This window comes from Saccopteryx bilineata, chromosome 5 (assembly GCF_036850765.1).
Source record: "Saccopteryx bilineata isolate mSacBil1 chromosome 5, mSacBil1_pri_phased_curated, whole genome shotgun sequence".
Classification (NCBI taxonomy): Eukaryota; Metazoa; Chordata; class Mammalia; order Chiroptera; family Emballonuridae; genus Saccopteryx; species Saccopteryx bilineata.
Genome location: NC_089494.1, coordinates 127,184,436 through 127,212,066, shown reverse-complemented (window position 1 = coordinate 127,212,066; position 27,631 = coordinate 127,184,436). Strand labels below are relative to the sequence as shown.

The 27,631-nt window shown below is 45.2% G+C and overlaps 1 protein-coding gene across 3 annotated transcripts in view; it reads right to left on the bottom strand.

Moving 5' to 3' along the window:
* The window catches only part of CCNY (cyclin Y), a 187,903-nt gene that overhangs the window by 43,487 nt on the left and 116,785 nt on the right, over positions 1–27,631 (bottom strand). For all 3 annotated transcript variants that reach the window (XR_010725677.1, XM_066233295.1, XM_066233294.1), the window contains one exon: positions 4,493–4,527. Coding sequence is in view for 2 of the 3 variants with exons in the window: in XM_066233295.1 (XP_066089392.1) it covers positions 4,493–4,527 (35 nt within the window). In the remaining variant the exon portion in view is untranslated. The remainder of the gene's footprint in view (positions 1–4,492; positions 4,528–27,631) is intronic.

Sequence of the window (27,631 nt, the reverse complement as noted above, 5' to 3'; positions counted from 1 at the left end):
CCCAGAGGCCCTCTTCCTTCTCTGCCCCCACTCATCCTCAGCACCTGGTCACAGTCCTTGCCGGGGCCCTTCCTGCCACCAGACTATCAGCTGAGTGTCCTCCCAGGTGCTCTGGGCTCCTTCCTGTGGCCTGCAGGGCACCCCTCGGTCTTCACTGTCATACAGATCTCTCTTTCTGCTGTCTCCAGGGTCTATACTGCACGTCCCCTGGAGGTAGACTGAAATTTTCTTGCATCAGCATATGGGGAGTGGTTCTGTCCTGCCTGCTGGCCCGCACCACAGCCACCACACAGGAAGCTGCTCCGTGGTGGAGCTAGGTCTTTCGTGAGCTGGTCACAACAATGCAGCCTCAGCAGAAAGGAGTGGCCACAGGTCAAGCTCTGGGCAAGGGCTGTATAAACGTTCGTGTACGTCCTCGTGTCTCCTGACCATCCAGAATACAATCGATTTATTTTTAAAATGTGTAAGGCAACATTAAAAAAAGGCAAATTTATGTTCTTCTTGTTTCTATAAATTGCTTATCAAACAAACATGATTTTAAGTTAATAAAATTGTCACTGAACCAAATTTCATTTTTTGAAAAAAACTCACTCCTAGGGGTCACTGAGCATGAAAAAAACTCACTACTCAAAGTGTTAACATTTTTAATTTACAGTAAGACTCATATATGAGTTAGACTTGCCCCAGTATATAAAAAATTCAAGTTTCTTTCGTACTGTTAGCACTCTCTGTCCTACATATTTAATAAATAGTCAGACACTAAAATACTCTATGTCAAGTATTTGCACAGCACAAATGCTTAAGGGCCTGCACATATTCCATCCACACTGCTGTCCACAGCCATCCTGGAGATAAGGGACGCTGTCCTTCACAGGTGCTGACCCAGGAAGTCAGCATCAAGAGCAGAGATGTGTTAGCAGAACCACACCCCAGGCACCAAGCTCTTAATGGACAGTCTCCGCGGCACCATGCTCTGTGCTATAACCCTTCAAAAGGCCCCATGGGTGCAGTTACAGTGCTAAAAAATGTATTGCGCCTGACCAGGCAGTGGCGCAGTGGATAGAGTGTCAGACTGGGATGCGGAGGACCCAGGTTCGAGACCCCAAGGTCGCCAGCTTGAGTTTAGGCTCATCTGGCTTGAGCAAAGCTCACCAGCTTGGACCCAAGGTCGCTGGCTCGAGCAAGGGGTTACTCGGTTGACTGAAGGCCCGCAGTCAAGGCACATATGAGAAAGCAATCAATGAACAACTAAGGTGTTGCAACGAAAAACTGATGATGGATGCTTCTCATCTCTCTCTGTTCCTGTCTGTCTATCCCTATCTATCCCTCTCTCTGACTCTCGTTTCTAAAAAAAAAGAAAAAAAAATGTACTGGTGCTATGGGTCATTTCTTCTCTTGGAAAATGTTTTAAAATTAAAAAACCAAAAGGAGTAAAAAACTAACAACAAAAAAGTTGTATTTTGAAGAAACAAGTATCAAGTATTTTATTGCTGATCAGTTAAAAAATTTTTTTACTATAAACAAATTATTAAAAGCCAATCCCAGCTACTCTAGAAAACAGTTTGGCAATTCCTCAAAATGTTAACGACAGAGTGGCCATAGGACCCTCCAACTCTGAGGTATATGCCTAAGACCAATGAAAGTATGACCACAGAAAAACATACAGAAATGCCCACAGCACCATCATTCATAACAGCCAAAGGGTAGAAACCAACCCACATGTCCACGCACTGATGAATGAATAAACAGAATGTGCATACCTGTGCAATGGAATATTATCTGGCTGTAAAAAGAAGTGAAGTTCTAACAGACACTACAACACAGATGGACCCTGGAAACATTTGCTAAGTGAAAAAAGCCAATCACGATGGCCACACATTGCACGACACCATTTATGTGAAATGTCTGAGTGGATGCATCCACAGAGACAGACAGCAGAGTTGTGGTTGCCAGGCTGGGGGAGTGGTGGGGAGTGACTGCTGCTAGGCTGGGGGTTTCTTTTGGGATGATGAATATGCTCTAAAATTGACAGTGGGGATAGCTGTACAACTCCATGAATATACTGAAAACCATTTTATGGTATGTAATTGTATCCCAATAAAGCTGTTTCTTAAAAATAAAAACTTTATAGAAGGGAAAAAAAAAAGACCAAAGGCAAAAAAAAAAAAAAAATCCTATGGGATGAACTAGAACTGGAAATCAGGGTGTCAGTAGAAATTCATGATGTCTAAAACGTCTATTTCCTAGGTATAAATGTTCCAGAAGTAGTGAGTGGTACACACAGAGCCTAGACCTGTGCTTCTAACCCTGTGTACCACTGAAAGAAATTAGGGCCGCTAAAGAAATGGGTAATTCCAGGGCTGGCCCAGGGAGAAATAAACTGAGCCTGGAACATCTTGTTGTGCCAAAAAGCACGAGTATTTAAAAAAAAAAAGAGAGAGAGAGAAAAGAAAGAGAAAAGATGGGGGCACACCACGAGAACACAGAGCCAGTTAACAAGACTGCCACTAGCCAATCTAGGACAATGTGAGCACCCAAATAATTGAGGACAGCAATGAACTATATATGAATCTCTGAAAACAGAAATCCACAGTCCACACAGGGAGGAAAGGACGAACGGGAAGGAGAGGTTCTCAGATCACAATGAGACTTCTGAATGTGAGGGGTAGGGGCTGAGAGGTTATCACTTGTACTCAAAGTACAGAGACTGTCTCAGGCGAGGATGGTCACAGATGCTCAATCTGGGGATGGGATGAAGTGCAGGGCCTGCTCACAGACCTCTCGTTAGCTGCAAGGTGAAAATCAGCCAATACACAGGGCAGAGTCCAGACAAGCCAGGTGATCAAAACTCACATCACCAATGCAGTCAGGTGGGGTTGATACCCAGACAAGGGCAAAGAAACACTCCAGGAGAGTTCTGGCTGGAAGTGCTAACCCAAATCCTTCAGATAAATCCAAAATGAGGGATGTCAGCTAATAAACTCTGGGCCCTCCACTCTTCAACCAGGTCAGCATCGTGGAAGACAGAGAAAGGTGAGGGTCTCTTCGCTAACACCACATGTGATCCTGAATTAAAACCAGCACCAGAGAATAAATACTACACAGGACATTATAGGGTCATCTAACACAACCAGAATCTGGCAGGAAAGTACCTCGCCCAGAAAACATACAGTGAGGGCAGAGTGAAGGCACCGACTCCCAAACAATTCAGAAACAATAATATAGGAAATGTGACCAGAGCATGAGTCAAAAGTGAGAAAACTGGTTAAAACTGGTGAACCTGCCTGACCACGTGATGGCAGTGGACAGAGCACTGACCTGGGATGCTGAGGACCCAGGTTCTAAACCCTAAGGTCAATGGCTTGAGTGTGAGGTCACTGGCTTGAGCGTGGGATAATAGACATTACCCCCATGGTCAATGGCTTGAAGTCCAAGGTTGCTGGCTTCAGCAAGAGGTCACTGGCTCAGCTGGAGCCTCCAGTCAAGGTATATATAAGAAGTAGTCAATGAACAACTAAGGTGCCACACTATGAGTTGATGGTTCTCATCTCTCTCCCTTCCTGTCTGTCTGTCCCTGTCCCCACCCCCCTTGCTAAAAACTGTTAAACAAAACACAGAAACAAAACTAAAGATACTTGAATGCAGACAGTCTACATATCCCGAGAAAACCCCTTATAAGGTCAAATACTCAGTCTTGTTGATGATTTATAACATACTTATTTTGGTAATCACATCCTTCATCATTCCATGCCTCATGGAGACAGTTCTTTCTAAAGAAAGAGGCATGCATTAAGAGGAAGGGGTGGCTATACCTTTCAGGGACTCCACCCTCCACAGGTCACAAGTGTACTAGCTGGGGCTCCATGGGGTGGAATGGGGCAAGGGGAAGGCCTGCAGATGAGCAGCAGCTACACATACTGCCCAGGAAGGATGAGCAATCTCAATGGGACACTTCATGCCAGGAAGCAGGAGAGGAAAATACTGCTCAGAGGGCCCAAAGTCTAGAGCTAAATCTTTTTAATCCCTTTAAATTTAAAGTGTTGTCAAGTTTACCTTTCTTTGAGCACCAGAAGAACATGCAGACCCTACTGGACTTATAAGCAACTTTCAGGGAAAGGGAAGTGTACACAGGCAAACAGCCTCAAAGGAAAAGTGTTATGTGTGATTTCAAACAGAATGGAGTTATAGACAGATACAGAATACTGGGGTGGAGGTCAAAGGAAAGGATTAGAAATTGGACCCGTGTGGAATTTAATGTGGTATCGCTCACACACATCTTCCTGCGGACACAACCAGTCTGGGCTTCTGGGAAAACATCTGAGACAGGGGACAAATACAAGCTATGACTGTCCAGTTACAAACCAGGAGGCACTGCCACATTCTTCACATTCTCTACAGGATCCACCATGACTTGAGGCATTTCACCCACCCAAACAGTTAAGTTCTCTCTACTGCACAGCATAGGGAGAACACAAGGTACAGTTTCACTTACATGGTTAATGAAGAGACTCTTGCGTTTTTCTCTCACTGTGAAAACAAAAGATGCAACAGAAATGTTACACGCCTGCATGCCAACCCTTCACAGGTTACAAGGACTAGGCCTCTGTGTTGTGATCCCAACTTCCACCAACCAACATCCCCCATTCATTGCTCCATTACCAAATATAAGAATATGTGACCTGCACCATGCAGATCTAAACCTGGTTAACAGAACGAAATACATTCCCACATGAACTATGGCATGTAACAAAGCAAGTGAAGCTACAATTAAGCGAGGGTTAATACCTTTCCAATAATTAAGTAAAATATTAATTAGTAAGTCTCCATTGTATGCATCCATTAATTTAAGAGAGTTAACAAGTAACAGGACTACTGTGAGCAGACTCACAAAGGCCATGCTATAGGGTGACCATAAATGACAATGACACCCATCACAGCATTAAGACAGAGGACAGAAAATGCCAGAAGCACTGTCAGCATGGACACCGGTTCCTGTCCACGCAAGGGGCCGGGGAGCAAGCTGGCTTAGTCCAGGGCCTCCTGCAGTGTCCGCTCATGCAGGTTGATGCATCATGGCACCAACCACCACCCTGTCCAGAAACGGAGACCAGTGCTTCTTGGAACAGGGTCCTCAGCCTGAGATGGACAGGGTGATAGAAACCCTAAAGGAGCTTTTTCATGATCTGATATCAATGAATTTCACACTTTCTTTCCTGAAGAGCTAGTTTCCTGAAGTACCTACTATGTACTAATCAATCAACACATTTACATCATTGAAGATAGAAAGAATAGGTTTCCTTCAATAGAATTGACATCCTGAGTCCCTAGGAATCAATATGCCATCCCAGGGTACCGTAAAACGCTAGGTATTCATCCAGCTCATCATCTGAGCCCCGCCTTCCCAACCCCCACAGTCCTATCCCAACTGCAGAGTCATCGTTTCAAGCCCTCTGGCTGATCTGATTGAGGAGTTTGAGAACTGTTTTCCGAGTTTACATTCTGCTTAATTTCCCTAGAAGTCCTACTCTCTCTGAAATTACTGCTGTCCCTTTCCTGTCTCACAGGAGTACAATAACAAAACCAGCCTAAGCGTGCTCTTGGGAGAAGGTGCCTCAGCGATAAGCTGGGTCTATCAGAAGGCCATGAACTGCGCCAGCCACACAGAGTGGGGCCCTAGCTGCTTTCGGTTGCACAGTTGACACTGGACTAGTCTCCTGGGCAGTGTGAGGCTGTATGAGCACATGGGACCTGACCTGAAATAAGCTTCCACAGGGGGACAGTAACAAAAGGAACAAGAGAGCTGTCCAGGGAACTGGATTTGGACTCCTGGCACTGACACTTGTGTGCATGTATGTGTGCGTGTATATGCTTTCCCTAAATTTTCAACCTGAAATCACTGTATCTAGCAGGTCTGCTCTACCACAGGACAGTATGATGCCATCTCTGTGGTGACTTCCATGGGCTGAAGGGATCTGAGAACACCTTCCACACAGGCATCAGACCTGGCAGGGCTTCCAGAAAATTCCACAGGTGACACACAGTCCCTCCCATGGTGTCTAGCAATAGGCTGTGCAGAGGCTTTGTGTTTGCCAACTATGGGAATCACCTCCAAGGTCACCTCATTGTGCTACATCACCCATCTCCAGACAGAAGATATCCATGCCTTAAGAAACATGAGAGCTGGAGGAGGGCAAGATGGCGATGGAGTAGGTGGACGTTCCAACTTCCACCTCCCAGAACCAAAGTGGATTATAAGTTAATTTTAAGGACAATCATCTGGAAAGACCAACTTTGGGCTAAACCAAGAGGAATCTATAACCAAAGATCACCGAAGAAACCACACTGAGACTGGTAGGAAAAGTGGAAATGCGGAGAGGGCTGCCCAGCTCCCGGGAGTGAGCAGCGGCCCGGAGGGAATTGCGTGGTGGTGGAGTTTTACTGAAGAGGGGAGGGTCCTGGGCCCCAGGACCGAAGCCCCAGCCTGCAGACCCGGAACCTAGAAGAGGCGTATGGACAGTATTTAGCTGCGAAATAAGTCAGGCTACTGTTTGCAAGAGATTTCTCAGACCCAGGATTCGTCTTAAAGGGACCGCACAGAAAACCTCTTTCACAAACACTCATCCAGGGATCCAGGGGACAGGGAGAGTTGAGAGGACCAGAGTTTCAGGAAGAGAGTATAATCTAGGAGGCACAGGGAGAAACACTTTGAAGGGAAGCCACCCTAACCCCTGGGCTGAGTCACCCCCCAAATCTAAAGTGAATATTTCCTCTGGAACCAGCAATACCAGCAAAGGAAAGCAGGACACCAGCCAAACAAGCTCTCCCACGGCACTCAGAGCAGAGTCGCTTAGAAGCAGGGAGCCATCAGGGATACAGTATTGAGTACTGAGGTCTGAGCTACAAACACCCTCACACACACTGCTGAGTGCTCACTGGAGGGCGGTGGTGGCGGGACACGGGAGCGGTCCCGTCTGCCGAGGTGGAAGCCAGGAGTCAGCTGCGGCTGCGGCACAAGCAGCGTGAACGCAGTCCTGCCTGCAGGGGTCGGGCGGAGGGCGGAGGGCAGAGGGCAGAGGGCAGAGCGCGAGAAGGTAGCCAGGGCTTGCAGACAGGGTGCAGACCCACCCACAGAGGCGAGGCGAAAGCTGCAGCCCCTGCAGCTGTGAGACAGCACCGGCAACACCAATGCCTGAATGCCCAAGGTGGAAGCACCGGTGGTGGCAGGTCTGCAGACAGACCACACTTCGGGAACACAAAGGCCACACCCATTGGACTCCTGTTGGCCACACCCTTCTGAGGGCAGAAAAGAAAGAAAAATATAAAATAAAGTAAAATAATAAAAAAAAGAAGGTTGGATAGAATGACACCTGAGGCTAAGGGGCAATCCATATCCAATACCGTACCTAACCCGATTTACAGTACTGAGTCCAACAAGTAGCCACCAATAAGAGGCGGCAGGAAGCGCGTCTCAGGGGTACCTGAACATTTAAATGAACATCTTCCAGGCCAAAAGTAGATAAAAGCCAGCCTAAGTTGATATTAACAATGGCACCTGGGCTCAGCAGAGGCAGCCACAGGATCTGGATTGCCTGTTGCTCCAAAAAGATAGATAAGAGCCAGTCATAGGCAGTGACCGCCACTAGTCTGCATCAGGCTCCGGCCAAGAAGGTCCAGGGAGGGCACATCCAAAAGCCAGATACGGAGAACATCAGTTCAAGACCTAACAACCCTTGTTAGAGTGACATCTTAAGGAAGGGATCCTCACACATGACCCAGTTAAGATATGGAAAATGGAAAACACGCTCTACTAGTTAAGGAGACTACAACTCGAACAAGCCAGCAAACTACAAACAGAAACAATGGGAAGACAGAGGAACATAAGCCATATGAATCCAAGAAAAATCTCCAGAAAAAGATCTGGATAAAATGGAAGTAATCAAATTACCACATACAGAGTTTAAAATAACGATTGTTAGGATGCTTAAAAATCTCAAAGCTACAATAGATGGACTTAATGAACACCTAACTAAAGAAACTGCAAGCATCAAAAAGGACACTGAAATCATAAAAAGAACCAGAAAGAAATGACAAACACAATAGCAGAATTGAAGATTACACTAGAAGGAATTAAAAGCAGGCTGGACAAAGCAGAGGATTGAATCAGCGACTTAGAGGGCAAGATAAGCAAAAGCACGGAAGCACAACAGCAAAAAGAAAAAAGGATCAAAAAGTATCAAGAAAATCTAAGAAAGCTCTGTGACAACATGAAGAGAAAATATTCGCATAATAGGGGTCCCTAAAAAAGAGAAAGAACAAGGGATAGAGAACCTGATTAAAGAAACCATAGCTGAAAATTTCCCTAAAGTGATGCAGGAGTCATATAGCTTCAAGAAGCAGAGAGAACTCCATTGAAAAAGAACCCAAAGATACCTACACCAAGACACATCATAATCAAAATACCAAAGCTAAGAAATAAGGAAAGAATACTAACAGCAAAAAGCAGTCAATCATCTACAAAGGAGCCACCATAAGGATGACATTAGACTTTTCAACACAAACACTAGAGGCCAGAAGACAATGGCAAGAAATATTCAAAGTAATGCAGAACAAGAACCTACAACCAAGACTTCTTTATCCAGCAAGGCTATTGTTTAAAATTGAAGGAGAAATAAAAAGCTTCCAAGACAAAAAAACCTCAAGGAATTCATTACAACGAAACTAATGCCGCAAGAAATACTAGGGAGCCTGCTGTAAACTGAATAAAGCGGGGAGAGGGGGGAGAAATCTAATAAAAGAATGTAGATTAAAGAAAAAAAAATGGCAATAAATAATTACATATCAATAAAAAACTTAAATGTAAATGGATTAAATGCTCCAATCAGCCTGACCAGGCGGTAGCGCAGTGGATAGAGCGTCGGACTGGGACGTGGAAGACCCAGGTTTGAGACCCCAAGGTTGCCAGCTTGGGTGCCAGCTCATCTGGTTTGAGCAAAAAAAAAAAGCTCACCAGCTTGAGCCCAAGGTCACTGGCTCGAGCAAGGGGTTACTCAGCCTGCTGAAGGCCTGCAGTGAAGGCACATATGAGAGTACAGTCAATGAACAACTAAGGTGTTGCAACGCACAACAAAAAACTAATGATTGGTGCTTCTCATCTCTCCATTCCTGTCTGTCTGTCCCTGTCTATCCCTCTCTCTGACACTCTGTCTCTGGGGGGGGGGGGGGGGGGATACACACACACACACACACACACACACACACACACACACACACTCCAATCAAAAGACATAGGGTAGCTAAATGAATAAGAAAACAGGATCCATAAATATGCTGTCTACAGGAGACCCACCTCAAAACAAAAGCTACACATAGAATGAAAGTAAAAGGATATAAAAAATATTCATGCAAATGGAAATGAAAAAAAGTTGGGGTAGCAATACTTATATCTGGCAAAACAGACCTTAAAACAAAGACTATAGTAAGTGAAAAAGAAGGTCACTACATAATAATAAAGGGAGCAATCCAACAGGAAGAGATAACCATTATAAATATCTATGCACCTAATATAGGAACACCTAAATACAGTGTGTCTGTAAAGTCATGGTACACTTTGGACCGGTCACAGGAAAGCAACAAAAGATGATAGAAATGTGAAATCTGCACCAAAAAAAAAGGAAAACCCTCCCAATTTCTGTAGGATGATGTGGCAGCATGTGCACATGTGCAGATGATGATGTAACACCGTGTATACAGTGGCGCAGCCCATGGCCATGACAGTCAAGATGTGGGCGGTACAGAGGAAAGGTCAGTGTGTTCTGTGGCTCGCTAAATTTGAATTCGTGACCAAAGTGCAACGTGAATATCAGCATGTTTATAACAAAGCACCATCACATAGGAATAACATTACTCGGTGTCATAAGCAGTTGAAGGAAACTGGCAGTTTGGTGGAGAAACCCCGTTCTGGTAGGCCATCAGTCAGTGACGAGTCTGTAGAGGCTATACGGGATAGCTACCTAAGGAGCTCTAAAAAATCTGTGCGTGAGCCCACATTGAACTGCACTGAATAGGTATGAAACTGGGAGAGTTTTCCTTTTATTTGGTGCAGATTTCACATTTCTGTCGTCTTTTGTTGCTTTCCTGTGACTGGTCAAAAGTGCACCATGACTTTATGGACACACTGTATATAAAGCAGACTTTGATGGACATAAAGGGCGAGATCAATAGCAATACTATAATAGTAGGAGATTTCAATACCCCACTAACATCACTGGATAGATCCTCAAGAAAGAAAATTAATAAAAGAAACAGCAGAATTAAGGGACACACTAGATCAACTAAATTTAATAGATATCTTCAGAAACTTTCACCCCAAAGCAGCAGAATATGCATTCTTTTCAAGTACTCATGGAACATTCTCTAGGACAGACCATGTGTTACAGCATAAAACGAGCCTCAACAAATTTGAGAAGACTGAAATCATATCAAACATCTTCTCTGACCACAATGGGATAAAACTAGAAATCAACTACAATAGAAAAACTCAAAAATACTCAAACACTTGGAAACTAAACAGCACGTTATTAAATAACAAATGGATCAACAATGAGATCATGGAAGAAATAAAAAATTTCCTTGAAACAAATGAAAATGAGCATACAACAACAAAATTTATGGGACACAGCAAAAGCTGTCTTGAGAGAAGTTCATAGCACTGCAGGCATAACTTAAGAAGCTAGAAAAAGATCAAATAAACAACTTAACCTTGCATCTAAAAGAACTAGAAAAAAAAAACAGCAAGAAAAGCCCAGAGGAAGTAGAAGAAAGAAAATAATAAAGATCCAGCAGAAATAAATGACATAGAGCAGCGGTTCTCAACCTGTGGGTCGCGACCCCCGTGGGGTCGCCTAAAGCCATCGGAAAATACATAATGCATATCAGGTATTTACATTCCGAATCATAACTGTAGCAAAATTACAGTTATGAAGTAGCCACCAAAATTATTTTTTGGTTTGGGGTCACCGCAACATGAGGAACTGTATTGCGGGGTCATGGCATTAGAAAAGCTGAGAACCACTGACATAGAGGCTAAAAAACAATACAGATGATCAATGAAACCAAGAGTTGGTTCTTTGAAAAGGTAAACAAGATAGATGAACCTTTAACAAAACTCACCAAGAAAAAGAGAGGACTCAAATAAATAAAATTAGAAATGAGAGTGGAGAAGTTACAACTGACACAGCAGAAATACAAAGGATTGTAAGAAAATACTATGAAGAATTTTATGTCAAAAAATTAGACAACCTAGGTGAAATGGACAAATTCCTTGAAAAATATAATCTCTCAAAAATCAATATGGAAGAATTAGAAAACCTAAATAGACCTATTACAACAAATGAGATCGAAACAGTTATCAAAAAACTCCCAACAAACAAAAGCCCTAGGCCGGATGGTTTCACCAGCGAATTCTACCGAACATTCAAAGAACTAACTCCTATCCTTCTCAAGCTATTTCAAAAAATTCAAGAGGAGGGAAGACTTTCAAACTCCTTTTATGAGGCGAGCATAATTCTGATTCCAAAACTAGGCAAAGACAATACAAAGAAAAAAAACTATAGGCCAATATCCTTAATGAATTTAGATGCTAAAATTCTCAACAAAATATTAGCAAACCAGGCCCTGGCCGGTTGGCTCAGTGGTAGAGCGTCAGCCTGGCGTGCGGAAGTTCCGGGTTCGATTTCTGGCCAGGGCACACAGGAGAAGCGCCTATCTGCTTCACCACCCCTCCCCCTCTCCTTTCTCTGTCTCTCTCTTCCCCTCCCGCAGCCAGGGCTCCATTGGAGCAAAGATGGCCCGGGCACTGGGGATGGCCCAGGACAGAGTGACACCCCAGATGGGCAGAGCATCGCCCCCTGGTGGGCGTGTCGGGTGGATCTCGGTCGGGTGCATGCGGGAGCCTGTCTGCCTCCCCGTTTCCGGCTTCAGAAGAAAAAAAAAAAAATTTATATATATATATATATATATATTAGCAAACCATATTTAGCAATACATGAAAAAAATCATACATCATGGTCAAGTGGGATTTATTCTGGGGAGGCAAGCTGTTACAATATTCACAAATCAATCAATGTGACTCATCACATAAACAAAAAGAAAGAGAAAAACTACATGATAATATCAATAGATGCAGTAAAAGCATTTGATAAAATCCAGCACCCATTTATAATCAAAACTCTCAGCAAAGTGGGAATACAGAAAACATATCTCAACATCAGTGGTCCCCAACCTTTTTTGGGCCACGGACCGGTTTAATGTCAGAAAATATTTTCATGGACCGGCCTTTAGGGTGAGAAGAATAAATGTATCACGTGATCGAGACAAGCATCAAGAATGAGTCTTAGATGGATGTAACAGAGGGAATCTGGTCATTTTTGAAAAATAAAACATCATTCAGACTTAAATATAAATAAAACAAATAATGTAAGTTATTTATTCTTTCTCTGAGGGCCGGTACCAAATGGCCTATGGACTGGTACCGGCCCACAGCCCCAGGGGTTGGGGACCACTGCTCAACCTGATAAAGGCCATCTATGACAGACCCACAGCCAACATCATACTCAATGGACAAAAGTTAAAAGCAATCCCCTTAAGATCAGGAACAAGGCAGGAGTGCCCCCTTTTACCACTCTTATTCAACATAGTTCTGGAAGACCTAGCCACAGCAATAAGGAAAAAAAAAGGCATCCAAATTAGAAAAGTAAAACTATCATTATTTGCAGATGATATAATATTATATATAGAAAACCCTAAAGTTGCAGTCAAAAAAACTACTAGATCTGATAAATGAATTCAGCAAGATAGCAAGATATAAAATTAATACTCAGAAATTAGAGGCATTTTTATACACCAACAATGATCTGTCTGAAAGAGAAATTAAGAAAACAATCCCTTTCACTATTGCAAAAATAATAATAATAATAATAATAATAATAATAAAGTACCTAGGAGTAAATTTAACCAAAGAGGTTAAAGACTTGTACTCGGAAAATTATAAAACAGTGATAAAAAAAATTCAAGGAAATACAAACAATGGAAGAATATACTGTGTTCATGGTTGGAAAGAATAAACATCATTAAAATGTCTATATTGCCCAAAGCAATTTATCGATTAAATGCAACTCCTATTAAAATACCAATGACATACTTCAAAGATATAGAATATTCCAAAAATTCATATGGAACCATAGAAGAACACAAATAGTCTCAACAATCTTAAAAAAGAAGAATAAAGTTGGTGGTATCACACTTCCTGATATCAAGTTATACTACAAGGCCATTGTACTCAAAACAGCTCGGTAGTGACATAAGAACAGGCATATAGATCAATGGAACAGAACAGAGAACTCAGAAATAAACCCGCACCTCTATGGACAATTGATATTTTACGATGGAGGTATGAGCATACAATGGAGTAAAGACAGTCTCTTTAAGAAATGGTGTTGGGAAAATTGGACAGTTATCTGCAAAAAAATGAAACTAGACCACCAACTTACACTATTCATAAAAATAAACTCAAAGTGAATAAAAGACTTAAATGTAAGTTGTGAAACCATAAGCATCCTAGAAGAGAACAGAGGCAGTAAGCTCTCCGACATCACTCACAGCAATATATTTGCTGATTTATCTCCTCAGGCAAGGGAAATAAAGGACAGGATAAACAAATGGGACTATATCAAAATAAAATGCTTTTGCACAGCTAAAGACAATATGAATAAAATAAAAAGACAAAGCACACAATGGGAGAATATATTTGACAATACGTCTGATAAGGGGTCAATAACCAAAATTTATCAAGAACTTGTAAAACTCAACACCAGGAAGATAATACAATAAAAAAACAGGAAAAAAAATGAATAGATACTTCTCCAAAGAGGATGGCCAATAGGCAGATGAAAAAAATGCTCAACATCACTAATCATTAGAGAAATGCAAATTAAAACCACAATGAGATATCACCTCATACCAGTCAGAATGGCACTCATTAACAAAACAACACATAATAAATGCTGGTGAAGATGTGGAGAAAAGGGAACTCTCCTGCATTGATGGTGGGAATGCAGACTGGTGCAGCCACTGTGGAAAATAGTATGGAGATTCCTGAAATATTAAAAATGAAACTGGCCTGACCTGTGGTGGCGCAGTGGATAAAGTGTTGACCTGGAAATGCTGAGGTCGCCAGTTCAAAACCCTGGGCTTGCCTGGTCAAGGCACATATGGGAGTTGATGCTTCCTGCTCCTTCCCCCTTCTCTCTCTCTCTCTCTCTCTCTCTCTCTCTCTCCCCCTCTCTCTCTCCTTTCTAAAATGAATAATAAAAAAAAATGGAACTGCCTTTTGACCCAGCCATCCCACTTTTAGAAATTATCCCAAGAACATCACATCAACAATTCAAAAGAAAAAACGTAGCCCCATGTTTATGGCAGCGTTGTTTACAATAGCCAAGATCTGGAAACAGCCCAAGTGTCCGTCAGTGGATGAGTGGATTAAAAGCTTTGGTACATATAGAAAATAGAATATTATGGGGCCATGAAAAAGCAAATCTTACCTTTTGCGGCAACATGGATGGACCTGTAAACTATTAATTATGTTAAGTGAAATAAGCCAGATAGAGAAAGAAAAATATCATATGACCTCACTCATTTGAGGAATCCAATGAACAATATATAACTGAGGAACGAAGTAGAGACAGAGGCGGGATCAATGGGTCCAGAGGGAAAGCGGACAGAGGAAAAGGGATCAGAAAAGGGAAAGAGATTGGTGAAATTATATACACATAATAGCGTTATAGAGAACAGAAAAGCTATTCCTGGAGGGAAATGGGGAGGATGTTGCGGGGAGGTGGAAAAGGGGGATGCTGTGGGGAACACGGGGAGGGGGATGCATTTGGGGCAACACTAGAATCTATGTAAACAGAATAAATTAAAACTTAAAAAAAAGAAATACAAGCCAAACATATAAAAAAATAAAAAAATAATAAAAGGGAACCAGAGCTTCTTGTATGGTTACTGCCATAAAGCTTAATTATTTAAAAGAGAGTTTTGAAATATAGAAGCATCAGTGTTTTCACTGAAAGTTTAAACAAGTACACTTTAAAACACATCACAGAAACAAAGAGGAGCACTGTAAAGTATGCTCTATTCCTGCACCTCTAGACAGGGATCAATTTCAGGGAAGGATCTGAGCATTCCCATGAACACCAACTGGTTGCAATGAGAACAGAAGGAAACAAGAGTTCACTAAGACTATTGCAAATACGCAGGACAACCTTGTTGCAGGTGGTCTGACTGTTACAGACCACCTGCACGCTCCTCACTCCTCTGCAGTCTGGGACCCTTTCCTGTACTAGTTTGTGATGCTGCCCCTAAGGGCGTCTGCAAGGTCAGCCTATGGTACCAACCTGGGAGGCTTGTCCACACACATGCCCTGACAAGAGACTTTCCTCTGAAGAGTCTTCTGAGATCCCAACCAACTTCCTGTCCCCACACACAACCTCCCATCAATCACAGGAGGTCATCCTCAGCAGCTGCAATGAATAAGGCAATCTTTAAAATGGAGTCAATCTTCTCTGAAAGTATGTCAGTTTAAATATTAAATAAATACATGTGTGCAGGTGCAGCAGTGGTGGCCCATGCAGCAAGTGACAGACGATTCTTTGCCACTCTACTTCTGTCCTCACAGAAGCAGCCCCTGGGGTTTGGGGAAAACCTGGGGTCAGAGCCAGAACAGAAGTTGGAGGAACCCAAAGCAGTGGCAGAGTGAGGTTAAGACTGATACTGAAAATCAAACCCCAGTTTTTATGCTAAATAGTTCAGGGTAACCCTCACATACATACAGTCAGGCAGGATGTAGCTACTGTGACTTCCCACTCCAGGCCCTGGGGCATTAAGTGGATAAAGAGGAATCTTTTAAACTAGAACTTCTGCTGCTGAAAACATTTGAGTTTCCTTCTCACATTACTGTGTGCACCGTCGCCACGGCATTCAGACTGGGGTTCTTGGCAGCACGCTGTCACTAGCAGCTTCTCCACAGACACTATGAAGTGAGACTTCCAGCAAAAAGTGTGTGGACCTTCACCAACAACCTATTTGCTTGAGCGGATATAGGTATGAATTCCGTCCCAGGACCAGCAACTCAGATAATGGATGAGCTCTTGCTACTTTCTGTAGACAAAGGAAATGAAGCAACAGAAGAGGCAAGAATCTTCATTCTATAAATATGTATCATTTATAGCACTGGGAACTAAATGGAGAATGATGAGAGGAAAACATTAGACATGTAATGTGTCTAGTGTTCTTTTCTTTCTGTAGTGGATTTAGGACATTGAAATATGTAAGTCAGAACAGGTGAAGTTTAAGTCCTAGAGAATTCTGATGTGTGACTATTTCAGTCACATAAAAATTTAATGTTTTTGCTTTGGAAAGAGACAAGACAATGGGAATAAAAAAAGAGACACTCTTCTAATCCAAGGGTGAATTTTGGAATGGGGCTTCATCTACTCATCTGACCTTCACGACTAGATTCATGCTATGAAACTGGCATACATGAGCACTTGAATGGGCTGCATCGGAATACACTTCAGATGGAGGCTTTGGCAGGAAGGGAACCAGACTGCTTATCACTTGGTAAGTCCCATTTTTCTGAAACTTGACTTCTTTATGCTTTTATTGGGTTTATCTTGCCAGTTTCTAGTCTCCATGGTTGAGTCACGATGTCTGCTAAAAAGTAAAAATTCATGAAAAAAAAACCCAAACATACAAAGGACTAAGATTAATTTTGATATTATAGATACTCCAGGAAACAGTAAAGTTTTCTAACACCCTGACCATAATTGCGTGGACTTACTTTCTCTCTTCTGGATTCTGGAGCCCCTGGTTCATCCCTACTAGAACCTCACTTGAAGTTATGAAGTGGATGGGGTACATCTCCTGCCATGCAGAAAAGAGTTAACACAACAGGTCTGCCATCCCTGAAAAAGGTTTGTGGGCAAAGCCAGTGTCTGGGAACATAAATTTGGGGAGGGTAAGAGTGGCTCCCTGTGTCTAAACTGTACACAAACAACATGGCTGGTGCTAAACATCTCCTTCCTCCTGGGAATCTGTAATTTTAGCATGTACCACACAGCAGCTGTCTTCCTACCCAATTCTCAATAAAAGTCCTGAGCACTGGGTCTCTGAAGAGCCTCCCTGGCTAGCAGTATGTCACATGTCATTACCAAGGGAACCGGGTGCACCCTGTGTGACTCTACCTGCAAAGAACCGTTGGAGGCCTGTAACTGGCTTCCTCTGGACCTCACCCATGCCCCCTTTCCTTAACCTGTTTCTGCTTCACACTTGCTCTGTAGTGCGTAACAGCTGTGAATACGACCAGCCTATGAGTGCTAGTTCTGCTGGATCACTGAAATGGGTGGTTTTGGCATCACCCAACACATGCAGAGAACGGAGGGCAGGGGGTGACAGGGAAAAGGTAGGTACTGCCTTTGTTCCTAATGGCTTTTAGTCTCTAGTTCCAATGACTCATAAAGTTTCTGAGACACCCTTACCATTAACTACTCCTTTCCCCTTAAGCTAGCTGGAGCAGAACTGAGACAGACACCACCATGGTGAGAAAAGTAATAAGTGGGATCTCTTACCCTGATACCATCAAAAAAGACAAATAAAATTACCCAATTCTAAATCAGTTTTATTTTTTAATTTTTTAAAATTTATTCATTTTAGAGAGAGAGAGAGAGTGTGTGTGTGTGAGAGAGAGAGAGAGAGAGAGAAAGTGGGGAGGAGCAGGAAGCTTCAACTCCCATATGTGCCTTGACCAGGCAAGCCAAGGGTTTTGAACCGGCAACCTCAGCATTCCAGGTCGATGCTTTATCCACTGCACCACCACGGGTCAGGCCTAAATCAGTTTTTAAAATAAATCTGAAACCACTAGGCCATTAATCAACTCTCAAAGTGCTCTACTCATTCTGTTTTATGTAACAGTACAGTATAAGCAATATGTCAGCTCGTTTGTGTCATTTTTAAACCCGAATACTGTGGGTTACCAACATCAGTCAAAACCTCTGAATTTTCAGCATGCTCACAGAACTGAGAGCACTTGATGTGGATGCTCAATCTCACGGTTCTGGGGGAACAGCAGCACCTGCCCTTACTCTGGTCTCTGATGGTATGTTAAGAGAGTCTAATCACAGCTGAAGTCCATAGTGACTTAAGCAGAGCATGTAAGGCTTCAAGGGTCGGCCATCTGACATTAGCAGAAATACCACTGCATCCCCCCAGAGTGTAGGCGGAGAGGCAAAGGCGGTGTCTGCAATGCCTGATACACTTTGCCAGGGTGCCGGGGACACGCCCACTCTTAAACATAGGCATTAAAGAGTTACTTTAGTTTCCTCTGTTCCATTTCTAAAGTAGGCTTTCCACTGGCAAGTGTCAGCCACAGGATGTCAGGACTAACGAGGCCCTAAAATGAAATACAACCCCCTTCCTTTAAGAATAAGGAAGCTGTCCATGCAGGTCTGGCCAGGAAGTAACCAGAGGGGGTACACAAAAGACCTGTGCTGGGTCCTGGGACCTGCATGACGTGAGTCCCCAGGTCAGGGATGAAATCAGCCCACTGAGCCGAGGAGAGCCTGCACTGTAGCATGAGGACGGCACTCACTGACAAGTGACGCTGCCTCTGGTGCTATTCTCAGAGCTGTGGCAGACGGCGCATTGGCCCTCCTGACTGACTCTCCTCTCATGGGTAAAAACCTGATTCAGAAAGACCGTTGGGTTCGGATGCACAAGAGCACAGACAGTGAGGGAGCTAGGCTTGCAGCACCAGCAGGTGCATCCAGAGGGCTCTGTCTCCACCACTATCTTTGGGAGACCATTCCAAGCTGTTAATTGTTCTTGCATGGTGACGGACTCAGGTTATCAATAAAATTCAACTGCCTCCCGAGATGTCACGAGGCATCTGACCAAAGTCATCCACCATGAAGGCTCTAAATGTGAGAGGCTGTGAGAAGTCCAGAAAGGGTGAGCCGGTGCTAAGTGATGGTGATAGAAGTCCTCATGGTTCAAAAAGGAGAGCTGAAAGTTACTGAAAACAAGCTCACCACAACCAGCTGACAGGACAGAGTCACAGCAGTGGTGGACAAGGCATCACACCCCACCCTAGCTGGGGCACATCACCCAGCTTTTGCTTTGGGTCTCTGCTCACCGAGCAATTTCCTGATGACTGAATCTGAGAAATGCACAGGTTCAGGAGAGAAGATACAGTAAAAGGCATATGACATTCTGGGTCTGATTTGATTTCAGCTGACTCGGGTGTGCAAGCAGCTATCCCCAGGCTGCAAAGCCCAGGAGACCAGACACTGAAGCAGAGAGATGCTTCCAAGAAACGCAGGCCATAAAACCCCCCAAAGACCTCCCTTATCCACTTGACTTCCAGGGACCTGCAACCACTCCCACTTGTACATCCTGAGAGGTGACTGCAGAGATGGGGATGAGTCCTGAGGGCATTATGGCCAAGGCAAGTTCAGACCTGGGAGAGAAACTGCCTGAGCCTGAAACACAGACCTTCTCCTGTCCCCAAGTACTGGACATGTCTGTCTTTAATGCAGTGAGGGAAGGTGGAAGAAAGTGCCGTCACAGCCTGAGAGAGAAAGCCCCTTGGCAGGGAGAACGCCCCAGGGCCATAGCTCCTCTGCAAGGATGGACCACGACTCCCGCCTTCATCCTGTCCAGACATCATTCAAGCAATCCCTTCTCAAGGTGCCTCCATGTGCCACTCTGAGCATGGTCCAGAGAACGCCATGTGAGGAAGACACAGTCCCTACCCTAGAGCAACACGGAATTCAGTAAGTAAATAAACCCACTACTCCTGTATTTACAAACCATACAAGAATCACGTGCACAATAGAGAAATATACAAGTTATATCAAATTTAATGCCACTGATTTGATGCTACACCTTTATTCCTTCTGCCATCAAGAAAAAGTATGCTGCCAATAAACTGTGAACAATCACCTCCTGTTCTGACTCAGAGACAGCACAGCTGGAGAGACAAGTCCATAGGAATGATTAAGAGTGGGGTATCAGGGCGGCCCCTAAACTGGCTGCCTTTGGGCTGCAGCGCATGTGGACAGAGGATGCCAGGTCACTGCCATGTCACACAGCAGAGAGACCGGAGCAGTCAGAACTGAGAACGCAGAGTGGGGGTAGAGGAGGACCTGCAGAAAGGGCAGAAGGGAACGCTGCCTGTGCCATTCCTCTTCCCCATTGATGAGTGGGGACAATGGGGGACGATGGGGAACTGTTTAAGCAGGGAGAAGGCTCCTTCGCACAGCCCTGTGGAGGAAAAGCAGAGGATGTGGAAGATGGAGGTGGGTGGGGATGGGGGCAGCTAGGGCAGGGCCATGTTCACAGGTGGGGGAGGAGGATGAACTCCTCCTATAGCTGAAGGAGGGAAGAAAAAAGAAAACACCAGTTGTTAGAAGACAAACGGGACAGAAGACAGTGACCACAAGACTCCTGGGTTGCTGGCTGGGGACCCAGGCTGACAGAGGGTTTATCTCCCCCCCCAAAAAATAGGTCATGAGGAGAGGAGGAAGGCAGAGGAGAGATGGTGCCGTCTGACTTAGACAAGACACACTGAGGGTCTTCTGGATTGCCCGATGGTGTCTACTAGGCAGAGGGAAATATGCATAGGGACACATGCTCACAGTGCCAAAACAGAGTAACACCCCCCTGCCTAAGGTCCTGCAACAGGATGGCTCAGAGGAGTCCAAGTGTTAGTTTAGCACTGAGTGACCAACCACCTGCTTCACAGGTAACAAGAACAGAACAAACACTGAGCATATCCAAGGGCCTCAGGTCAGTGATAGAGCTGTGACTGCAAACTGGAGACAAAGGATGGTTCCTACAGGCCAGGCTGGCCAATCTCTTCAGAGCTTGTTCACTGACCTTTCCCTGCTCCCCTCTATCTTCTGGACTACAGAGAAAAGATAAGGGATGACAGGATCAGCTTCTGTCATTCTTTCCTGAAATATCCTGGTCAAAGAATACCTTAGGGCTGGACCAGAGCACTGGTCTTGAAACCAGGCATTCAAGGAGGTCCTGAAGATGGCTGAGGTATGAGCAGGGGCTCAGCCCCATCTCCTTCTTCACAAGGCCCTTTCACCCGTTTCATAGAATGAGGCATGCCAGCCCACCCTGACATGCGCCCACCCAGCATGGCAGACCTCACCCAGGGCACCAGAAGGACAAGCAGACACTGGGGAGGCAGTGCCTCCACTCCAGCACAGCCTATAGTCACCCTGTCCAGTGACAGTCCTGCCAGGGCTCAGGAGGATCTCTGGCCCTGTTCGGCAGGTGGTGCACAGTCAGGACGATCTCCCCTGGGGCTGTGCCTCCTACTTAGACTCCTCTCAAAGGCAGGGCTGCAGGGGAAGGGCAGAGGAGCAGAGCAGGGGTGCAGGAACAAGCCCAGCAGGACAGCGCCCATGTGTCAGGACCTGCATAGTGGGTGGTCATTGGCACATGTAGTAACTTGTTACATGAACTGAAAAAGAGGAACCTAGACCTTTCCTGACAGAAAATAAGTCTGATTTGACTGACTGCCTTGACAATGATGCCGAGTTTTGCCATCAAGGTCTTGTGAAGGACTTGTACCATTTTGACAAAAACATACTTAAAAGAAAAGCTAAAAACCTTATTTAAAAAAAAAAAAAAGCACAGATGGGGATTCTTCAGTCGACAGATATGAGTATCTTCCAGGGGTCAGTCACTGCACACGCACACAGATGTAAGTACAGGAAAGACAGGCAAGGAGTCTAACGATGTGATGAGACCACAGTTTCCACAGAGAGCTATGCAGGTGGCAACAGGGACAAAGCCATCAGCGAAGGGGTTCTGAAATAAGGCACAGATTCATTTTCCAACGCCTCCTGAATGTACAGGTTAAACCAGGTGATACCCAATAAGAGGAGATGTAATAAACATATTTGTGTCTGTCAAAGTCTTTCTGGTGCACTTCCTAGAACCTATGAAAGGGAGAAGCAACTGTAACTGTGTGAGAAACTCTTGCAAATCAGGTGGATTCCAATTCCTTACTAGCAACAAAACTGAAAAAGAACAAGATGGAACTATAGCTGGTTTTAGGAATTACTTTGGATTAGAAATCCTGTGGAGATTTTGTGATATATAAATCAGAAAAAAACCCTGGCTGGTTGGCTCAGTGGTAGAGAGTCGGCCTGGCGTGCGGAGGTCCCAGGTTCGCTTCCCAGCCAGGGCACACAGGAGAGGCGCCCATCTGCTTCTCCACCCCTCCCCCTCTCCTTCCTCTCTGTCTCTCTTCCCCTCCCGCAGCCAAGGCTCCATTGGAGCAAAGATGGCCCAGGCGCTGGGATGGCTCTGTGGCCTCTGCCTCAGGCGCTAGAGTGGCTCTGGTCGCAACATAGCGACGCCCAGGATGGGCAGAGCATTGCCCCCCTGGTGGGCGTGCCAGGTGGATCCCGGTCGGGCGCATGCGGGAGTCTGTCTGTCTCTCCCCGTTTCCAGCTTCAGAAAAAAAATGCAAAAAAATTAAAATTAAATCAGAGAAAAAAGATTTAGTGATATTACTACACAAACTCATTCCCATCCCTTCTATTTCTGCACAGGAACAAAGTTCCTGAGTACCTGCATCTACAAAACAGAGACTGAGGACCAGCAGAGCCTCCTTCCCACAACATGGAACCTCCATCATTGGAAGCATCGCAGTAAGAAATGTTTTTCTAAAAATCATCACTCTTCTATTCAATCATTCATTCAAGCTTTAACAACAACAAAGAGCTAATGATAATAATGAGAGCTCAATTCAGAATTTATTTTTAACATTTAAAGACTTATGAAACATAAAAATAAAGGTTGATCCATATTTTCACAGAAGTATAACAGTGTGACAAATAACATCTAGAAATCAAAATATATCACATCATGAAATAAAATTCTATGGAGAAAATGGCATGGAAATACAAGTTCTAGATGAAAATGGGATAATATGTATAAGGTCGGTGGATAGAGGGATGGTCACATGGGGAACTAAGACCCGCCCACTTTGGCTAGGACCACCCACAATCAAGCCCACCAAAGGAAGCTTCCCAGGAACCATTTGGAAAGAAGCGATCATCTGCCAGTCAGTGAAATTTTACCACGTCATAGTAGCTCCACTTCCCTAGAGGGACCCTTTAAATATCTCCCACGCAGTTTAATCTTTGCAACTTCTCTGGCCTCCATCTTTCCTCGGGGCCAGGGAACCTTGCCGGGTGGGGTGCGTGCTCTGTACTCAATAAAGTCGTTTACTTATTCCACACTTTGTGGCTCTGGCCCGTTCCTTCCTTCTTTTTTTTTTTTTCTTCTTTTTTTTTTCTGAAGCTGGAAACAGGGAGAGACAGTCAGACAGACACCCGCATGCGCCGGACCGGGATCCACCCGGCACGCCCACCATGGGGCGATGCTCTGCCCATCCTGGGCGTTGCCATGTTGCGACCAGAGCCACTCTAGCGCCTGAGGCAGAGGCCACAGAGCCATCCCCAGCGCCCGGGCTTTGGCTGCGGGAGGGGAAGACAGAGACAGAGAGGAAAGTGCGGCGGAGGGGTGGAGAAGCAAATGGGTGCTTCTCCTGTGTGCCCTGGTCGGGAATCGAACCCGGGTCCTCCGCACGCTAGGCCGATGCTCTACCGCTGAGCCAACCGGCCAGGGCTGTTCCTTCCTTCTTGGCGGAGAAAAATACCTTACATTTTTGGTGCCGAAAACCCGGAAGGAGTTAGAAGTCTGCAAGGACCGCTCCTTTCCTCTCCCCTCCAAGAAAGAACCAGGATCTCCGATCTCCAACCCACTTCAGCGCACTGTGCAGTAAGTCCCCTGCCTCCAGCCTTCCTCTCAGTTCTTTATTCCAAGACTCCCTGTCCGAAACCGTAGCTATGTCAGGGAACTCTTTTCCGTCCGAGTGAGCGTGTGCTTGTGGAGACCTCCCCAAGCACATCCACTTTCATCCGTGGCTGAACCTTGAGTTTTTAGGACGCTAATGCTCAGGTATGACCATTCCGAGAACTGAGTGCGGCTGTTGGGGCGTGGGAGTCTCCCTCCCTAAGGAAGGAGAAACTGTTCTTCTTCTCGGCTGTGGCCAGGCCACAGAACCCACTCAATTAGCCTACTGAAGGGACTTTCGGTGTTAACACCCTCACCAATTTAACTATCGCCAAAAAAGCTGGGAACTGATTGGAGATCTCTTACATTCACTAGCTTCTAATTATCTGCACACCTGTCCTTAATCTCTGTGCTGCCTGTTCCACCGCGCAGGCCTTTTTCTGGCCAGAGAAACCTCACCTAAAACCTCTACTCCTAATCTTCTCCGCGGACTCCAAACTCTCTCTCCCCTCCCTTGCAAAAACCTGTTTCTTATTTGCCATCTACTACCATCTTTCTTTCTCCTCCCCTGCTGGCCAGGGGCCCCTCCCTTCACTGTGTTCTCTAGTCCCGCCTCCGTCAGGCCTTTCTCAGCCTGGCATTGGCTCTTACACCGGTTTTCAGGAAGTCCAACCCCAATTTTCTTGCAGGAAGTTCTTGCCCTGTCCTGCCTTTGGCTCCAGCGTTTTTCCTGTGGGATCTGGGTGCCGGGCTCTGCACGAGCCCCCCTCCTCTTATTCCCAATCCCCCAAACCCCTATCCGAAACCTGTGAACATGGCATTTAAAGTTTTTAAGGGTCCCAATTAGTAGAAACAGGCCAAGGCTGTTTTGCCAGGCCCCCATGCAGCAGAAGGTAATACTCCAAACCCCGACTCTTGTGGCAACCCTGAGACCAGCAGAGCCACCAGCAGCTTGCTTTAAGTGTGGCAAGCAGGACCACTGGCTCCGGCAGGGGCCCTGCCTGCAGCTGCCCACTGAGCCCTGCCCTGACTGCAAGCAGTCCAGTTGCTGGCAGAGTGATTGCCCCATTGGGCAACAGGTCTTTTCCTCAGCGCCTCTACATGGGGGACAAGCTGCCCAAATGGAAGGCCAATCCAGCCAGGTGGGTGCATCGCTCGAACTCCTAGGACACGGCCTGGACTCGGAGAACCCAATACTCTGGACCTCTAGTTCCCTCACAGGTTTCGGTTATGGGAATGGATGGGACCCTCTTCCTTTTCCCTTTTTACGCCACTCCTGACATGCAGTTCTGCCTCAAGCTTGCCTCCTTATAGGACCTCTGGCAGTCGGAACCACTGGACTCCATCCATCTCCAGCTCATCAAAAGGCTGGACCCTGCAAATTCCCCTATTACTCCTCTCTCTTTTTTTAATCCTTACAGGACCGCATCTGCGAAGTTTCTCAACTCACAGCCACACAGATATTCCTCCTGACACCCCTCAAAGCCACCACCTTCTGATCTCCCCCTCCCCACGATGCCCCTATTCAGCAGGAAGTAGCCAGACGAATAAACGGCGCCCCTTTTTCTATTTAACACAAAAGGTCAGAATGTAAAGTCAGTGGATAGAGGGATGGTCACGTGGGGAACTAAGACCCACCCACTTTGGCTAGGACCACCCACAATCAAGCCCACCAAAGGAAGCTTCCCAGGAACCATTTGGAAAGAAGCGATCATCTGCCAGTCAGTGAAATTTTACCACGTCACAGTAGCTCCACTTCCCTAGAGGGACCCTTTAAATATCTCCCACGTGGTTTAATCTTTGCAACTTCCCTGACCTCCATCTTTCACCTCCATTTCTCTTTCTTTCCTCGGGGCCAGGGAACCTTGCCGGGCGGGGTGTGCGCTCTGTACTCTATAAAGCCGTTTATTATTCCACACTTTGCGGCTCCGGCCCTCTTCCTTCCTTCTCGGCGGGGAAAAATACCTTACAATATGCAAGTCCAACTATTAAAGAAGAGTGTGTTATTACATTTTTAAATGACTGATGGTAGATTATCAAATCACTATGGTATTGAGATTTTATCTGAAACACATTTTAAAAGAGGGGTAGTTTTGCCCTGGCAGGGTGGCTCAGTTGGTTAGTGTCGTCCTGATACACCAAGGTTGAAGGTTTGATCCTCAGTAAGGGCACATACAAGAATTACCCAATGAGTGCACAAATAAGTGGAACAACAAGTCAATCTCTCTCTCTCTCCCTCTCTCTTTCTCTTCCTCTCTCTCTAAAATCAATTTAAAAATTTTTAAGAGGGGTAGTTTTATTTAAAGTATCAGCAGAGACTCACCTCATGGAACCACACAGCCTGATGCCTCTTGATAGCCCCTCATCTCTGGGCTCTTGTGCCCCTACCCACTAAATGAACAAGTCACATGTTTACTGAAGCACAAACAGATCTTCTTTTTTTTTTTTTACAAACAGAATCTTATGAAGAGACTGGACATTTAATATCTTTCATATTATTGGCACTCAAAAAGTTTAGGTGTAGCCTGACCAGGCGGTGGCGCAGTGGATAGAACGTTGGACTGGGATGTGGAGGATCTAGGTTCGAGACCCCAAGGTCGCCAGCTTGAGCGCGAGCTCATTTGGTTTGAGCAAAGATCACCAGCTTGAACCCAAGGTCGCTGGCTTGAGCAAGGAGTTACTCGGTCTGCTGTAGCCCCACGGTCAAGGCACATATGAGAAAGCAATCAATGAACAACTAAGGTGTCTCAACGAAAAACTGATGATTGATGCTTCTCATCTCTCTCCATTCCTGTCTGTCCCTATCTCTCTCTCTCTCTCTCTCTCTCTCTCTCTCTCTCTCTCTCTCTGTGTGTGTCTCTGTAAAAAGAAAAAAAAAAATCTATTAAAAAAAAAAAGTTTAGGAGTATGTGACCTGTGCTCTTGGGCTTTTTAAACTTTGCACCTTGAGTTCTGCTCATTTTGTTATTGACACTGGGAACTTAATGGTGGATCACTGGGCCTACTGCACAGTGGGGAGAATACTGGTTTTCTTTTTTTGTTTTTTAATTTATTGGGATGACACTGGTTCTCAAAACCTTACAGGTTTCAAGTGTACAACTCAACATCATCTACACACAGTATTGTGCTCCCTTTACCCCAAGAAAAGTCTCTTTCCATCCCTATTTTCCCCACTTTGCCCTTCTCTACCTACCCTCACCCTTCCCTTTCCTCTGAATTTTGCCATCCTGTTGCCTGTGTCTATGTGTTTGTTTTCTGATGGCCAAAACATTCAACTTCCTGTACATGGTCCCTGCCTTTGAAACTGTCCAGTCTGGGCAGCAGGCCTTTTATACGCCAAAGGGAGAACAAAGTGTTGTGGGGTGGGGCAGAAGTGGGAACTCAAATTGAGAAGTGTGTTCAATGAGGAATTTTGATACCAAACAGAGGGCAGAAACCCTGTGGAAAGTCAGTAGCCATAGTGGGGGTTGGGGGCAGTTTCTGTAACTAATGACATGTTGCTGTGAGCCAGGGTAGAAATGCCCTTTTGTGTGTATGTTGGTGTTCCGATTAAAGTTTTGAGTCCAGCATGACCAGGCGGTGGCGCAGTGGATAGAGCTTCGGACTGGGATGCGGAGGACCCAGGTTTGAGACCCCGTGGTCACCAGCTTGAGCGCGGGCTCATCTGGTTTGAGCAAAAGCCCACCAGCTTGAACCC